General features: G+C 39.0%; 1 protein-coding gene across 2 annotated transcripts in view; it reads right to left on the bottom strand.

Moving 5' to 3' along the window:
* Slc9b2 (solute carrier family 9 member B2) overlaps positions 1–16,929 on the bottom strand; it is a 56,958-nt gene extending 40,029 nt beyond the window's left edge. For both annotated transcript variants that reach the window (XR_007110466.1, XM_047566110.1), the window contains exons 1-3: positions 16,651–16,929; positions 5,815–5,949; positions 4,983–5,163 (exon numbers count right to left, since the gene is read on the bottom strand). Coding sequence is in view for 1 of the 2 variants with exons in the window: in XM_047566110.1 (XP_047422066.1) it covers positions 4,983–5,163; positions 5,815–5,904 (271 nt within the window). In the remaining variant the exon portion in view is untranslated. The remainder of the gene's footprint in view (positions 1–4,982; positions 5,164–5,814; positions 5,950–16,650) is intronic.
* Positions 16,930–18,741: the final 1,812 nt, after the last annotated feature.

Here is an 18,741-nt window from a genome sequence, read left to right as displayed (position 1 = left end):
TATTTTTTCTAGGCATACCTCAGGTTTCCCTTAAATTGTAAGTTAAGAGTTTATTTTTTTCTCAATTCCTTGATAATATTATTCCTTGGTTTTCTGACTTTCATTGTTGTTATTCAGTTTAATTTTGGCCCTTTTCCAGAATTTTTTTTCTTTGACTGTTTTAAGATTTTATTTTTTGACTTTCTGTAATCATAGAATGAAGTGTTTAGCACAGCTTCCTTTTGATGTACTTAGAATTTATGTTTTTTAAAAACAATTCTGGAAAATTCTGTCTTTATTTCTTCAAATATTTCTTCCCCATCCTCCCTATTATTTTTCTGTAACTACGATTAGACAGTCACTCTGCTAAGTCATGTTGCTAAGCCTATTTCCATATTTTCCATTTTGTGTGTACTACATTCTAGATAATCTCTTCAGCTCTATTTGCTGGTTTACCAATTTTCTTTTTACTTAATCTGCTGCCTAATATATCCATTGCTTTTTAAATTTCAATTATTATACTGTATCTTTCTAGAAGTTCAAGATCATTCTTATTCGAATATGCTAATTTTTAATAGGTATTTGTTTTGTATTCACATTTTAGTTACTAATTACTTCTTTATAAAAATGTTTCAAGATCTATTTTCTGGCTTTTTTTTTTTTTTTTTTTTTTTTTTTTTTAACCAAGGGCTTCTCACATGCAGGGAAGCACTCTACCACTAAACTACAACCTTAACCATTTAAAAATTTCATTTTGAGACAGGGTTTCACTAAATTGCCCAGGCTGGCCTGGAATTTTCAATCCTCCTGACTCAGTCTCTCAAGTAGCTGGAATTGTGGGTATTGAAGGATATGGAAAACGACACCCCCAAAAAACTGTCTGACCTGGAGGAAGAGGGAAGAGGAAGGCAACATTAAGCCTCTCCCTATAAATCCTTTTCCAGTAACAATGGGGGGGTGGGGGGGAGAGACAAGCTTTCATCCCTTCCCAGTTTCATCCCCAGCATCTCCACCAAAAGCAAACATCCATCCCTTCCCAACAATAATGGGTCCTGAAGCGACAAGGTGGATACTGAAACGCTGGGTCCTAGAATTTTACCCTTTCCCATTGCGGATGAGTCCTGGAAGGAGAAAAGCAAACAGTGAAGCTCTGGGGAACAATGAATCCCAGAGAAAGAAGATAAGTAGTGAACACCAAGTTCTGAGTTTTTCCCAGTAACGATGAGTTCAGGGCTTTTTACAACTTCCTTCCTGTTTAAACCAACACATCCTACTTCAATCTCCAATAATTAAACAACCCTCACTGTGAACTATAAAACTCACAGCCCCTCTGTAACCAGCGGCCATTTTCCTACTCATAAAATGAGCCTTTTAGGTGCCTGAGTGATTGAGTTTTCAAATAAATAAATGGCTTCGCTGAATCTGTTGAGGTTTGTATGCATTATTTTGCACTTACAGGTATATGCCACCATATCTAGTGAGTAATGCACACTTTTGAAATCTCTATGTTTCATTTCCTTTGTGGCTATGATTTTTTTTTCCAACAGTGAGTCTCCCTTGAACTCTATGGTTTTGCTGAAGATTTAGGATAATGTGAGTTTTCCCAGAAAGAATCTGAATTTGCCTCTATCGTGTGCTTACAAGCTTACAATCCATGACAACTTTTAGTTGTATATTCAGATTGAGTTTTTTCTGTGAATCTGGAGCACAAATCAGGGTGAAGGGTGAAGTTACCTTTTTCTTTCTTTTTCTTTTTCTTTTTTCTTTTTCTTTTTTTTTTTTTTTTTTTTTTTGTGGACCTCACCACTACTCCCACACAATTTAGACGGACAGGTTTAGTTGCAGGCCCCATTGACAAGGCAGGTTTACCTGAAATCCACCATCACTTTGGGTTCCAGTTTTATGTGGGTGAAGGAGAATCATTTTCCTATTACTCATCTCTCACCCCACGCAGGTGCTAGCTTGACTTCCTTTCTCTTGTGGATCTCAAAATCATTCTCAATTTCACTGGGATTTGGTAGAAACCTCTAGGGTGAATGCCAGTTTGAGTTCTTTTTAATCTTTCCTACTTATATTTTGTTTTTGTTTTCTGATGATTGCCTGTTTTCTTGAGAGTTCAAAGGTACATAAAAAAAAAAGACTTAAAATATTTTTTAAGACATTTCCTTGGTTTAAGTGATAGGATTGCTAATTGGATCTTGTGCAAGTTGTGATTTTATAATTTGTCTAGAGACCAAATCCAATGTTTCTTTTTTGTAAATCCTCATAGAATTGTTCCAGATTTTCTAGGCTTGTTCCAGATTTTCTAGGCATAGCGTTGCAATGAAATAACTAAGGAGTCATAAGTATTTTCCAATTGACTACATGGGCTAAAACTGTTATGCAATATTGGTGATAGACTGAGAAAGCTCAATATGCCAGCGAATAAATTCTACTTTGTCATAGCATAAACTCAACTTTATACTAAATTCAGCAGTACAGAATTAAGATAACTTTTCCACTTTAAAATCACTTTAAAAAAATTCTAGCTGGACATGGTGGCACACCTCTGTAATCCTAGTGTCTTGGGAGGCTAAGGCATGAGGATTGCAAGTTCAAGGCCACCCTCTGCAAATTTAGCAAGGCCCTAAGCAACTTAGAGAGACCCTGTCTGGGCTGGGGATGTGGCTCAGTGGTTGAGTGCCCCTGGGTTCAATCCCTGGTATGAAAAAAATAAATCTAACTCTCCTGTCCTTTTACATATTGAAAAAATCATCACAAAAATGCAAATTTCATATCACACTGACAGGACTCCCTATTTACCATTGCATCTGGGCTAATTCATGGTGTAGAAACATCAGAAAATGCTCGATTTCTTATAGGGTCTTTGGTAGTAAATTGTATCACTTTACAATGATAAGTACAGTTGTACATAGCAAATGAACATTTTTAAGCTTCTCTAAATCATGTTTAAATCATTTAATAATTTACTTCTCATTCATGATTTTTGGAAAATGATATTTTTGTATGTAAGGTTTACTTCTTAGGAAGATTGTTTCTATATACTGAATGAGTACAGGAAGAAATAAAGAACAAAGTTGTCTTGTAAACCTCAGAATCAGAAGTACAAGAAAACAAGTGATGAAGCTTTTATCTACTGTGAGCCCCATTTTCCAGGCAGTTTTATGAATAATGATTATATATTTTGTTAAAAATAAAAGACAATCATATCGCATCCTTCATTTTCACTCTTATGACAATCTGGATCTATTTAATTGTAAGTGTTTTAACAGAAATGTGCCTTATTTTGAATGATGTTTTAGTCAGTTTTTTTGCTGCTGTGACTAAAGGACCCAACCAGAAAAACTGTAGAGGAAGAAAACTTTATTTGTGGGTTCACAGTTTCAGAGGTCTCAATCCATAGACAGCAGGCTCCATTCCTTGGGGCTCCAGGTGAGGCAGAACATGGTAGAAGAGTATGGTGGAAGAGTATGGTGGAGGGAGGTAGCTCACATGATGATCAGTAAGCAGCCAGAGAGATTCCACTTGCCAAATACAAATATATACTCCAATGCCTGGCCTGCTCCAGTCACACCCCACCTGTCCTCAATTACCACTAAATTAATTCCATCAGGTGATTAATTCACCACTTGAGTTAAGGCTCTCATAAGTCAATCATTTCTTCTCTAAACCTTCTTGCATTATCTCACATGAGATTTCCAGGAACATTTCATATCCAAACCACAACAAATGGTAAAGGTTTAAAAAATAATAAAAAGGATAGAAAAGGTACTAAATTATCTGTGGCCTTATTAGCTAGTACATATTTTGGAATGTGGTTTTCTCTATGTGTTTCAAATAAACTTTGATATTTTCTTCCAGGCTAGTTCAGAACCTTAGTTGATTTCATTAAAAACATATCAAGAGCTGAAGGTATAACTTACTATACTTGGCTCTTACTGTCTTAAATGAAAATGATAAAAATGTCTTTCAGGGCTTCCAACTAAAGTATAACTATAAAGAATTGAGCCTCATTTTTTGGGTGCACATAACATATGCAGGCAGCCACATATTTACTTCAACAATGTTGGCATTTCTCAGCACATTTTTAAAACTATCTTTAAATTTGCCTCTTTAGCAATTTTCTAACGCCTTCTCCTTTTTCTTACTATATTGCCCGTTCCTTAACATTACCCCCCAAACATACTTCCTTTTTGAACACAAAAGGCATTACCGAATCAGATTGATAACTGAATGATCTTTAGCTGCCTCCAAAAACCAAATTCATTTCTAAAAGATAAATATATCCCAATATTAACAATATTTCAAAATGATGCTAAGGTTCTCTATCCCCAAATCTTCAAAGTATTTTAAGTAACAGACAGCCTTACTGCAACATGTTGAATTGCAACTCAAGAGCCTTACTCATGAAATGACGGGATTTGGGTTGGGGATCTGGCTCAGGGGCAAAGCACTTGCTTACCAAGCATGATCCCCAACACTGCAAAAAGGAAACAAAGCAAAACAAACAGAAATAAACAAAAAACCTTAAAACAAATAAAATGACAAGAAGGATTCATTTGGAAGTATAAACTGAGTGGTGTTTGCTCAAATATTAGTTGTACTACTTTAACAGGAATAAAAATCAATACTGTCTAAAAGCAATTTCTCAAACATTTTTCTACCGTAGTCCTAAAGTAATTTTATAAAATTATTCAGACAACAGAAGGAAAAGTTCCTCAGTCTCTGTTCTCTTTCTTTTCCCATTCCTTGGAATGGCGGTAACACAGTGATTTTGGAAGCCTCAGGTTGAAGATGAAGGAGCCCTGTGAGCCTGGTCCTTGAGTGACTGTGGAGCTAAGTCACCTACCACTGTGAAGTGTTTGCCTAGTTGTTTTTATGTAAGAGAGAAGTAAAGTTTTTTTTTTTTTTTTTGTCCTTTAAACCATATGATTTTTGGAATCTCTCATTGCAAATTCATCTTTCACCCTCTCTTTCTGAATCTATCCTTATCACATACATACCATTTGTTATTATTCTGCCCAGTAAACCATGCGGAGGGCAAGCCAGTATCTGTCTCAGTTGTGGCAAACCATTTGATTCAGTTGGTGTTTCTTGCAGCTTTTTTTCACTGCTATTCAACAGGTTGCTTCCCTCCGTTGGTTCGTTTCCATCTGTAACTTTGAGGTTCATAACTGTCTCCTCCTGTATTTAAAGCAATTTTTAAAAACACATAAAATGGCATTTTTCTACACAGCTTTACATTTACTCCTCTATCATTTTACAAATCAAATTGCCTCTCCTACAATCAAGGATAGTACTTTGTAAAGAAAAAATACAATTTCATTACCAGCTAATCAGTTAGTACTTAGAACAAGAACTATGTTAGGAGTGTTTACCACCAAGTCACTATTTTTAGATGTGTGCCAGCCTTAGGTGGGGACAGCTACTAATGACCTTAGCAGGGAAAACTAGCAGTCACACCTACCCTGGACTGTTTATGTTTGGGGATTAAGAAAGGGAGAATTATTAACTAAGTGGTAGAAATTAAGGAGAAAACTTTGCGTGGCAGGGACTGGGGGTACTGGGGATTCAATCATTGGCGTGGCTCATGGTGGGCAAGTGCTTTACCACTGGGCTATATCCCAGACCTTTTTTAATTTTTATTTTAAGACAGGGTCTTGCTAAATAGACCAGGCTGGCCTTGAACTTTCGATCCTCCTGCCTCTCAGTCTCCTGCTTTGCAGAGATTACAGGTGTGCAACACCATGCCTAGCAGGAGAATGCAGTTATAGCAGAGCTTGGAAATTCACAGTCCCTTCCTTAAAGGGATAGCTGGGATTTTCTACATTTTACCTGTGTTTCTTGATGCATAGAGGCTGTATGATTTATCCCTGTGGATGACTCTGAATCTTGACATTCAATTGTTTTATCTTCATCTCCCATGATTTATAGTTATGAAGAAGATAATAAAAGGAAGAGGAACAAGATCTGTTATGAAAGAGAAATAGTATAAATACAGAGCAATAATTTGAAAAATCTACTTATTTTTTTATCCCTTAGAACTCTGCAAGGCTAAAAGTTAGACTATTCATATTTTTCAATTGCTGATCTTTTCTTTGATTCCAATATATTATCTTCATTCTTATCTACCTTTGCCTCTCAAAAAAGCCCTTGTTGACCAATCTCATTTTTCTTGCCCACCCTGGTTTTTGAGTTATACTTCAAAATATTCTAAGCAATATCACTATTAAACTGTTCTCTTTAACAGGCCTACTCAACGAAGCAGGAAAGTCCCAGGTAACTTTTCAATGTTACTATGAGGAATAAGTCACCAAGGAAGCTCTCCAGAGTCCATCATTCTGAGAGAAATCAGTCACTAATTCCTGTCTGGTCCTTATTTCTAAATTAAAGTTAAAAATACAACACCCCAGTGACTGAGTAGTCATAGTATCTTAGACACTGTGATAAGTGCTATAGTAGCCACTTGCTAGTCATTGTGGGCAATTTGTAGATTACTAAAACACTTTCTTTGGCTCTCTATAGGTGTGCAGTATACCAGGAAAGATAAAAATCATACCAAGAAACTAAAAATATCTGTAAGGAAGACTACAGGTTGGCTCAATGAACACCCACGATAACCCCTTCTCCCCTGGTTTGCTATGTTATAGAGGGTGAGAAGCCAAACATTCCAATTCCTAGCCACTTGCAGCTAGAGGTGGCCACATGTCACAGTTACATCCATGTAAATGATACATAGGTTGGAGTCCCTGGGGGAGACCTTTAGAAGATCAAAATTTAATTCTTTGTCCTCTATATTTCTTCTTCTTCCAAGAATGTAGATACAATGCCTGGAGGAGCAACCGACACAATAATGATTAGATTATTAGAGCTATAACCTAATAAGTGGATTAATCCATTTGCCAAATTAATAATTTGAAAGGACTTCTGTACTGGGTGGTAACTGAAGGCAGGTGGGGCATAGCTGGAGGAGGTGTGCCCTGCAGGGTTTCATCTTTCCTGCAGCAGCTTTCCTCGTCTTTCTCCATTTCCTGGCCACGATAAGTAGTGTAATACTTCTCTGCCACGCTCTTCTGCTATGATGTTCTGCCTCATCTCAGGCCCACAGCAATGAAGTCAGCTGACCATGGAATGAACCTCTGAAACCATGAGCCAAAATAAACTTTTCCTCCTCTAAGTTGTTCTTGTCAGGTATTTTGAACACAGCTGACTAACACAACCTTCAAAGGCACACTCCCAGAAAATCAACTTCCTCCCACCAGGCCCTGCTTCCTGAAGGTTCCATTAACTCCCAACAGCAGCAACCACATCCTTAACTTATGGGCCTTTCAGAGTCACTTATGCAAACCATCACAGAATATTGTAGTTTATTATAAGCCAAAAAATTATTAATGGGGGCTGGATTGTGGCTCAGCGGTAGAGCACTTGCCTGGCAGGTGTGAGGCACTGGGTTCAATTCTCAGCACCACACATAAATAAATAAAAAATAAAGGTCCATTGACAACTAAAAAAATGTTTTAAAAAGTTATTGATCCATTTAAGTTGTACAACATTGGTGACAAAATGAAAGCCATGTCTACTCATGTGAAAAAAATCCTCCAAATTATTAGTGAACTGACTGGTAACTTGTCACTCTGGTATGCCTTAAGATTCTAAGAATTAAGGAGGTTTCTTTTTTGTTAAGGGGCAGTGATGGGGATTGAACCCAGAGCCATGTGCATGCAAGGCAAGCATTCTATCAACTGAGCTATACCCCAGCCCTATGAGGTTTCATTTTTTAAAATTTCCATTAAACCGAGATGCTTTGAGAGATTTTTGTGTGTTGGAAAATTATACCAAGAACTAGGAAGGCAAGATACCTTTTAAACACTAAGAGTACCTATACACAGAAGCTTCCCAATCAAGATCTTGCACCATTGACACTGATACACAATCTTTCAATTATATTAGGAAAAAAATTGTTACCAAAGGCAAAATTTTATAGATCTCTCATAAATTCAGTAAATAAGATGAATTTAATGAAATTCTACAGCTCAAATACAAATTTCAATAGAAGAGTGAGGTCTGATCTAAGCCAAGGGACTTGACTATTATGACTGTTGTGACTGTCCATTTGCCTGAAGGCTAGTAGGTCAAGCATTTTCTAAAAATATATACAAAGGCTGTTGCCATTTGTGCCCCTCTTTAGCATACCTAATAACCAGAATTTTCTGCAGGACTGATTCACATACTTGTAAAATATCTTGGCTTAATTTGAACTTTATTTTCAGTATTAGGGACATATGACACCAAAATAGTAGAGCTGGGAACTTCAAAGAAACTGTCATTCCTTCATTCTTGGAAAAAAAAATTGCACTGAGATCAAGAACAAGAACGGTTCTATGTATGCACATGTATGTAAATAAAAAGAAAGAAACAAGTCTGTTAGTAGTTTGCCTTTGAGTAGGGAAATAGAATGACTGAACTTCCATTTTATTTTCTATGTTTAGATATTGTTAAGATCCCTTACAATAAAATTACATTTAAAAAGAGAATTCATAGAATTCTTAATGCTTTTAGAGAAAAGAAAATAATATGGTTTTCCTTTATATTTTTCACAGATACATTCTGCTGATTTAATTTTAGATAATTTCACCTGCCACAATTTAAGGTCATTTCTTGTTTTTGTGATTTTCAAAGAAGGCAGGGAAAAGTCTAGACTCTTCTACAGCAATAATTTTCAAATATGTGTTTTTAAAGTAAAAAAAAAAAAATTAATCAAACGAAACCTTATCTTACATCCAACAAATGAAACAGATAAAAGTTGGAACTGCAGCGTTCTTGCTGGTTCACGCCTTATTCCCTGGCAAGTGAAGCATACTTTGAAAACCATTTTTATAAATATGCTTGCTCATAAAGAGAGGTGTTTATTAAATGAGTCTTATCTTTTCCAATTTATTTTACCCATCTAAATGTTTAAAAATGCTTTCCATAATATTCTAGAAGAAAAAAAAAAGGAATTATCAGTTTACAAATGCATGTAGGATCTCAGTCAAGTAAAATATACTTGTTGCTATCAATTCAATTATAGTTAATTGATTATTGCAGGATAGAGACTGGTTACTCTTTTTATTTCTTGTCATATGGATAGGATGACATTTGATGGGTAATCTTACCAGGCATTTACATATATTGCTTGCTATTGTTTGAATGTATGTGTCCTTCCAAAATTCATGTTGTAAATTAACCCTCAAGGAACAGTTAAGAGAGGGGCCTTTTGGGAAGTGATTAAGTCATGAGCATTTCACCCTCATGAATGGAAATAGTGTTCTTATGTTACGGTTTAGAGATGAGGTGTCCCCCAAAAGCTCATATGTGAGACAGTGCAATAATTTTCAGAGGTGAAATGTTTAGACTGAAAGGTGCAACCCTATCAGTGGATTAATCCACTGGATTAACTAGGCAGTAACTGTAGGCAGGTAGGGAGTGGCTAAAGGAGTAGGTCACTGGGGTTGTGCCTTTGGGGTATATATTTTGTCCCTGGTGAGTAGAGCTCTCTCACTTCCTCTCTCTCTCCTGAGCTGTATTCCTCTGCCACGCCCTTCCACCATGATGTTCTGTCTCACCTCAGGCCCAGAGCTGTTGAGTCAGCCAACCATGGACTGAAGCTGTGAGCTGAAATAAATTTTTTCTCCTCTAGGTTGCTCTCATCATTTCTTTTGGTCACAGTGATGAAAAAGCTGACTAAAACATCTTAGAAAAGAGGTTGAAAAGAGCAGTGTAGTGCCTTTTGCTCTTCCCCTTCTGCCAGTGTTCATCCCTTCCTTCATGTGAGGATGCATCAAGAAGTCACCATCTTGCAGAATACAAACCCTACCAGACACCAAATCTGCAGGCACCATAATCTTGGAATTCCCAGCTTCAAGAACTGTGAGCAATACATTTCCATTACTACATTTATGAATTGTACAATTTGTAATATTTTACTAGAGCAGCAGGAAAGGACTAAGGCATTGCTGGAATACTCTGTGTGCTATATTCATGCATTTAAAAGAGCATCACCATTATCAGTCATTGAATAGTCTCTAATGACCATAATAATAACAATCTCCCACCTGTGGCATTCACCCATTCATGTGTTGAAAGCATGAGTTCTTGGGCTCATGCAGAATTTCTATGCAGAACAAACATTCCAGTTTCTGGACTTTGCTTAACTCAGATCAATGCTCATTTCTCAAGGAGTCATATTCAGCAGTGAGGAATTCAGACCAGGCCACAGAGGATGGCTTAATAACTTTCCTTGACAATTACTGAAATGATGAAGAATGTTTACCTGAATGAGAATGACCTTATCTAAAAGCTTTAGGTGTGTCAACCATAGCATTACCAAAGGAAAACAACCACTATTCTATTTACTTAGTTAGTATAGTGCTTTGGTTGGCTCTTCTTGAAGAAAAATGCTGTATAATGTGATATGAATCCAATGAAACTATCCCAAGGTAAGAAGGGGTCCAGTAACTGCTTTCCTTCCTATTTTTGTCTCCCCATAAAGAACAAATGTAGTTTTTTTGAAAGTTTAAATTATTTTTCAGTCTATTGCAGCAAAAATCTCCAGAGATTTAATCTGCCATAGTGTAGAAGACATGACTTAATGCCTACCTAAAAAGTATGTGTTCAGGGGCTGGGGAGATAGCTCAGTTGGTAGAGTGCTTGCCTTGCAAGCACAAGGCCCTGGGTTCAATCCCCAGCACCGCAAAAAAAAAAAAAAAAAGTATGTGTTCAGGTGTGATGGTGTGTCCCTTCCTCGGCTCTGGTGATTAAAATTAGGATTGATCTCAATCAACCTCTGTAATTGTAGATGTTTGGAGACAGGGGTCTGCTGAGGGTAAGGATGTATGATGTCTACCTCAGTGCACTCAGACATTGGAGATGAGCTCTGAAGGCACAGATCTAATTTTACTTAGGATTGTACAGGACATATATAGGCACATTATCCAATCAGGTTAACACGCTTGTTAAAGCATAACAGAATCAGCCTATAAGTGAACTATACATCAAGGTAGTGTAAACAAACCAAGTGTGCCTAAGTAATTCTGCCCAGCAACAGGTCTCAGATAAAGGACTGGGGGGATGGTAAGCTCCAGCACACAGCATAAGGCAAGGCAGCGCGGGCGAGCTCACATCACAGCTTGCTGGGATGCTTGATAAGTGAGAGCTCCCCTCAGCTCCTAACTCAGCCTCAGCAGCTGCAAATACCTTCATTCCATGGCAAGTCTTTACCATTACCTCAGTTTCTCTGTCCAGACTGTTTGGCTTACTTAGACCATGGTGTCAGCAACTGCTGTCAGATAAGTTTGAGGAATGTTCCCTACATGTAATTCCTCTTTGCCAGTTACTGATTTAGGGCTAAGCTTGATTTATTTTTTGCCAATGGAATTTGTAGGCAAATCTGGGAGCCAGTGGTAAGATTTTCCTTCTTAATAAAAAGAGAAGGAAAAGGAAAAAATTTTTCCTTTTGTCTTTAAATGCACACGTAGGGAGGTTGGGGAGGTTGGGAAGTTTGTTTGTTTGTTTGTTTTTGTGATGCTGAGGATTGAACCCAGGGCCTTGTGTTTGCAAGGCAAGCACTCTACCAAATGAGCTATATTCCCAGCCCGAAGCTGGGAAGTTTGGGTGATGGATGGGGACTGTGTTTCTTTGAACTCTAGCAACCATTATTCACCAATAAAGAAAAAAATCAGGATTAGCTAATCACAAAAAGCAACCAAGGGTTCTGACACCATTGAGCTTTTAAACAAACTTTGGACCCTGTATGGTTTGAATATCAGGTGTCCCTCAAAACTCCTGTGTTAATGCAGGGACAGTCAGAGGTAAAATGATTAGACTATGAGAACTGTTCCCTAATCAGTCCATCTTAATTTAAATGGACTAACCAGGTGGTAACTATGGAAAGGTGGGGCATATTTGGAGGAGGTGGGTTACTGGGGGCTTGCCCTGGAAGGGATTCATCTTCCCTATAGCCCCTCTTCCTCTCTCTATGCTTTCTGGCCACCATGTGTGGATCAGTACTCTTCCACTACACTTCTCTGCCATGATGTTCTCCCTTGGGGCCAGAGCAATGGAGCTGGCCCACCATGGATTCAACCTTTGGAACTGTGAACCAAAATACACTTTTCCTTCTAAAAGTTGTTCTTGTTGGGTGTTTTGATAACAGTGATGAAAAAAGTTAACACAGACCCACTTACCTCCAGAAATCTTGTGTAAGGAAAGTAAATACTTATTTTTTAGGGAACTTTTGGCCAAATGTCCTGTCACTATAAAGTCAAAGCTGATTTTGATTCAAAAGCAACTCTAAGACACTCTGATCAGAGGCAGTGATAAGGAACTTTTAGCTTATACCTTTTTAGTTTAACACACTGCAAAATCTTCATAAAGGATGAATGATCAGAACACTGCCTTTGCATTGATATTTCTAAAAAATGTCCAGGAAATAACATTTTAGGGGCTAAAAATGTTTCAAGTGTTTAGTCAATAGAAATTATATAGATTGTAAGTTTATACATATTTTTTATCCTCCACTCTCAAAGTTCAATTATAAAACTTGAATATTGAATGAAAAAAGTCAGGCTTGTAAATATTTGGATTATTTATAAATGTCTATTCCTGAAACAACAAAAACACTAATACCCTGCTGCCTGAAGTTTCATTTCTTGCTTTAAGTACTAACAAAATTCTAGTGGTCATTCCAAATCTAACTCAAATGTCATCTTCTCAAATAGCATTTCCTAACTTTTCAAAAACAGATTCCTTTTAAAATATTTATTCATTTATTTTACTAGAGATTGAACCTCAGGGCCCAAGGTATGGTAGGTTGGGTTACTACTGAGTCTCATGCCTTTCTATTTTATTTCAATATAGGATCTTGCTAAGTTGCTCAGGCTGGCCTTGAACTTGATGATCCTCCTGCCTCAGCCTCCTGAGTAGCTCAGTTTACAGGCTTGTGACACTGTCTCTGGTTGACTAATGCCCTACTGTTTTCTCTGAGAACTTATTCATTTAACATTTATTAAGCTTTTATTTCTAGCCCTTTTGCTGGTGACGCAGAAGTGAAAAGCCTTACACAGTTCCTATAATCAGAGTTTACAGTCTCGAAGAATGATAGATAAGTCCTTAGCAACCAACATGAAGTATGGCAAGTTTCTATCGTAGGCATATTAGCTAGCATCCTTAACAATCAATGAAGTTAATTAAACTTTTACTACGTTTGCATGGTGTGTAAGGCACAAGAGATATAAAAGTAAATAAAATGCAGTCTCTGTTTTTTAAGGGAGGGACAGAAAATGGTATGTGTTCACTAAACCAGTTTCCTCTGCTGCCTAGGCAGAGCCCACATTTCCCAGTCTTCCTTGTAGGTCAGTGTGGCATGTGACCTGTAATCTGACCAATGGGATGTGGGCACAAAATAATGCACTATTTCTAGGATTCATGAGTAAGAAGACTTCATGCAATCCTTCATATACCCTCTCTTTTCCATTTTCTGAAACTAAGAACTCAAAGCTCTTATTTAGGAGATGGCAAAGCCATAATATAAAAGGAGCCTGACTTCCCAAATCACTGAAAATAAGGCCACTAGCTGAATACCTGATTTGACTTTACTTGCGTGAGAAATGAGCTTTTTCTGTGTTTGGTTACTGAGATTTTGCAGTTCCTCTCTTACAGCAGCTGGTGTTGCCTTATTGTAGGGGTGTGTGCCAGGATAGCTCAGGTGTGGGTAAGAGCCGGTGGAGTCATAACCCAGACCCTGGGAGTTGGGTAAATGCAGGCTTGTGGCGAGCAACCTGCAAACTCGTTTATTGCAGGAAAAACCATACATTTTATAGACTTTAAACCCAATCACAAAGTGCCATAGGGGATCAGACCACCTGGCCCCTATACAGGTTCCCTTGGTAACACTAGGTAAATTTGGGGGCAATTGTTTACATTCCTAGGTGGTCAGAGCAGAATGCTCCTCTCTACAAGTTTACACACTTGAGACATAAACTGCTGCGGGCCAAGAACTAGGATTTCTCCAACACCTTATGGTACTTCAATTATGATGGAAGAAGTGCAGAGGGGAGGAGGTATTGCTGTGCTAGGTTGGAGGTGGGGTGCATCAGGAGATGTGGGAAACAAGCCTTGGAAGATAACTTTGCCATGTAAAGAAACTACAGAAGACCATTCCAGGCAGAGAAACCATATGAGCAAAGAATAAAATATGAAAAGGAAGATGCACATAGGGAATGCTATGTATATCTATGTATTAACTAGAACACAACAATATTTGTGATATGAGCGGTCAGAAGAAAATGCTAAATGTACATCCTTGAGCTATTGCCTCCTAGTCAGGTTAGCTTGGACAAATACATAAACCAGTCTGGACAAGTTTATTCTTGTGTAAGATGGTGACAATGCCTGTGTCCTCCAAATCCTAAAACAGTGTTAGGTGCTTCATAGAGATCATAAAGATGCCTCTCCACTCCTCTATCTTATTTTTATGAAATATCCTTTGAGAAGGAAGCCATTCATGCATGTGGCACACTGAAGAGCACAGATAAGGGCCTCTGGTAGATTCAAACTTCACAGAAGACAGAAAAACAAATAAGAGAATTAAGTTGTTAAAAGACAAAGAGCTTCATTATGTTGGCAAGACACAGTTAACAACTTTACAAGGTTATTAAAAACACTCCAGAACTTATCAAAATTGTGTCTTCCTTAGTACAGATGACACAAGACTACAATACTGAGAGCGCTCCCTTACTACATGAGTGCATATACAGGCAAGCTCTACTTACTCCATACTGTGTTTCCAGTGGGGGAAAAAATGTTGTAAATCTTTTTCTTCCAGAAGAAAAATGTGTTCTGTTGCTGGGGTTTGTATGCTGACCAAGAATCAGAAGCATACAAATTATCAAAAGAACTAATAAATACTTGCCTATGAACCTATTCAATACTCTCTTGTATTCTGAAAATATTTTCAAATGAAGAAATGCTTCACATTATACTTGTAAAGTAAGAGACTTTCAGGGGTCTATGGGTAGCAAACAAATGTCTTCAGGAGCCAGGTGAGTATAAGTAATGTGGAGTTTGTGGCAACTGGAGAGGGTCAAACCCAAATGAAGACACTGAAATCACCACAGGCCTCTGGTCTAATCCCATGGTTTCACCTTCCATCTAAAGAAACTGAGATTAGGCGACTCTTAGAGGATATGTGGCAAGCAGAGTAATCAGAATCAATGCAGAAGACAGAAACCACTCCAGATATTTTAGGCCGAAAAAGATTTACACAGAGAATTGGGTGTTCATGAGATTGTGGAAGGGCTAGAAGTACAGGGTCTAGGCGGGTCCCCAAGAATTACTTCTACAACACTCGTAATTTCCATCAAGGAATTTTTGCCACAATCAAGAAGTTACACTGGGCCTGTGAAGTTCAAGAACACCACTGTTGTGACCCAGAGATGCTGGGATCTAGAAACTATCTGGACAGGAAACAATATATTCACCAACTTCTTAACTGCCCCTTGACAGTCACAGGGCTAGTAATTCAACACAGTGACACTGAGTCGGAGTGTCTCAGCTGCTCGAAGTGCCTCTCAACATCAACAATTCGGAAGACTGGACATTGGCATCTCCTGAATCTTTTTTGCCAGCAGAAAACAGCTACAAATAATAGGAAGATAGCCTCTGCCTCATCCCTCCTTGCCTTTGAAACATTAGGCAAGTTACCTACTTGCCAGATCCTAATTTTATATCCAGAACTCCAGCTGGAAGGAACATTCTGGGGAATGTTTTGTAGCTTTTCAGCTTCTGCTGTACAAGAAGGTACACTAAAAGCAAACAGGAATGGACAAGTGCCACCTTTCACATTCACCTAGCAACCCTACAGGCCCTAGGACTTAGATCTGGATTACTAATTCTAGTCTTATTCTGTAGTTACCTCTTGTGGACGTTCTAAAAATGATGAAAATGTGGTTAACAGGGTTATTATCCTATAGACCTTCAATGCTAGAATATATGGCTGTTTGGCATGGAGAAGACACACAGGTAGTCGCTGAATTGATGTTTCATTCCCAACTTTGAGGGAAACAGTACACCAGAATTCCACCAGAGTACTGTGTAGCAGCAATAACTGTCAAGGGGAGGCCCATTAGGGAGGGGGTGGGAAAATGGGGTTTTAGTCCTTCAGTGAAAACAGAGTCGACTTGGCAAGGCATTTGCTCTATGTCTGCTAGCGGTGTAGACAGATTTCTTGCGAGGAGGCTAAAGGAAAGGGAGGATTTCTGCCACTAATCTTTGGGTGCAACACATCACAGCAAAATCTAGGGTGAGATAAGAGGGGTGTGATGATAAGCTGATATGCTGATGCCTGATAAACAAAAAAGGCCACAGCTTCGACCAGCTTTGAGCAATAGAATCTGATGAGGCTTAGCACTTTGGGAGTGCTAACCTACTCCACCCAAGGCCTCGTGAGAACTAAAACAAAAACAAACAGGAAAACCCCACTACACACACACACACACACACACACACACACAAACACACACACACAATCTCAGAGTTGGGCGCTTGTTCCAGGTTCCAGGCTCCGCAAGAGCTAAGCGAATCGCGCGGCGGGGAGAGGGTTTCTTAGCTCCCGATGTTCTCCTGGCTACTCACCCAGCAGGCTCTGGCTCTGGTGACCCCACTTGGCTGGGTATTTTAGGAACTGGGCATCAAGTCCGCGGCGGCGGCGGGCCCAGTCTAGGCAGCCCGCACTGGGTGTCCCCGCGGGTGCATCGCCCCAGGCGGAGGCCGAGGCGGGGACCGCTGCAGGTAACCAAGCCCCAGGCCGATTACCCGCAGCCCCGCCTTTTGCACACACGCCCAGCGGTACAGCCCGAGGATGTCTGGCTCGCCGCGCGGGAGGAGACTCAGGAGCAAGCCCGGCGCGCCCGAGAGATTTCGGGCCCAGCGGCGCGGGCTTCCCCCTGCCGGTGGCACCTGGCCCACAGCCTACCCGCTTCCAGGAACGTCGGAGCCTCAGCGTGCGGCCTTTCTAGTCGCTTGTTCTAAAGAGTATGTGGGGGTTCAGCCACCCCATGCTGCAGGGATGCGCGCGTTCCCCCGGGGGAGCCCCCCGGAAGGGTCGTCGGCGAGCGCGGACCCCGGCGCCGGGTCTCCAGGGGATGCCCACTCCCTGCGTCAGAAGCACAGCGCCGGCTCTGCAGGAGCCTGGAAGGCGGGACACGCAGCCCATTGCGTGCTTTATGGTTCCCTAAACCAACTTCTAAATTCTGTATTTCTGCTCCACCTTTAGTTGTACTGTGCAGAAGCGTCCTCTCGCGTGCAATGGGAAAACAAGACTTTTTTTTTCTTCAGGTGACAGAGAGATAAAAGTCTTGTAGCGCTCAGCGTTTCTTTAATCCGTGCCCTCTTGCTGTATTGTTTTAGATTTTAACCCTTACACCAACATTTTGGTTCTTTTTCATTTGATTCTCACTTCCATTTTTGAGGCTTCTTTTTCTTTCCTTCCTATTCTCCTCTCCCACTCGTGCGTGCGCGCACGCACGTGCGTGTTTGTGGTGTGTATGCGCGTACACCCCTTACCTGTCTTCACTCCTTTTGACAAGTGCCAACTTGAATCTTGCTTTTCAGGCAAGAAGGGCTGTCTTCAAGTAAATATCTCCACCAGACATAAATCACTCTCAGGTTCTCCCTTGTGATGAACCTCAGTTCCATCCAATACTCCTCCTCAGAGAATCTAAAATGATTCTTTTCCTAAACTGAACTCTTCCTTTTCTAAGCTTGAGAAAATTTCTGGTCACATCAAGCTTCCTCTTATTACAGAATTGAATATTTTTTCTCCTTTTCTTTCAGTCATATGAGCTTCACTGATACATCACCTGATTTGATTAACATGACTTAGGAGAACATTGAATTTTGGGGCTGGACTTCACTTTTCACTGATTGTTATGTTTATAATACTTTATGGTTACCTCTGAAAGAACTAACTGAAAATGTGTTCACATTAAAATTCATTTTGTAGAGCTCGTGTGTTGATCTGAATTCATTAATTTAAAGCTATACGTGTAGCATAAGGTATTTCATGATATTTTTAGAAACTTCAGTGTTCCTTTGACTGATTAGGTACAAAGTTACAGCATTTTGATTGTGATACACCAAAAGAAACTCAAGTCGTTTAGCCCAACTCTGTAATTTCATAAAGTAGAAGCTAAAATCCAATATAAATTGGGTGACATGGTCTAGGCCACAAAAAACCTTTGCAATCTACCTGTGGAATACTTGATTCAGAACCCTAGAGCAAATATAATCAATGAACTAATTCACAAAACTACACAAAACATCTTTGGTTGTGAATTCCAATTCCCTTTCATCGGTTACATAATATTCTTCCTCATCCATAAAATGTTATTCTTTAATTGTCCATTTCAAAATTTTCCTTGCTAATTAAGGTTCTAGAGAAAAGGCTAAGAAAAAACTGCTCATTTATTGAATAGCTACTTGTGCGTCCTACCATTTGGTCTTTGGAGTTTGCAAGAAATAAACAAGAAGCATAAAATCCTAAAACTAAAATTAAAAACAAAAACTTCTAACAATATTGTAGAGTTATCATTTGTAAATTTATTTAAGCTTTTTCTCAAATTTTTCTTTAATTTCTTTTCCTGTGAAGTAATTTATATTTATTTATCTAAACATTATTTCCAGATTTCATATCCTCTTGTCAGTTATCCTGGAATTTGGTTAAAA

The sequence above is a fragment of the Sciurus carolinensis genome, chromosome 10 (assembly GCF_902686445.1).
Source record: "Sciurus carolinensis chromosome 10, mSciCar1.2, whole genome shotgun sequence".
Taxonomy (NCBI): Eukaryota; Metazoa; Chordata; class Mammalia; order Rodentia; family Sciuridae; genus Sciurus; species Sciurus carolinensis.
Note: the sequence above shows the minus strand (reverse complement) of the source record. Positions and strands in the feature narration are given on the sequence as shown.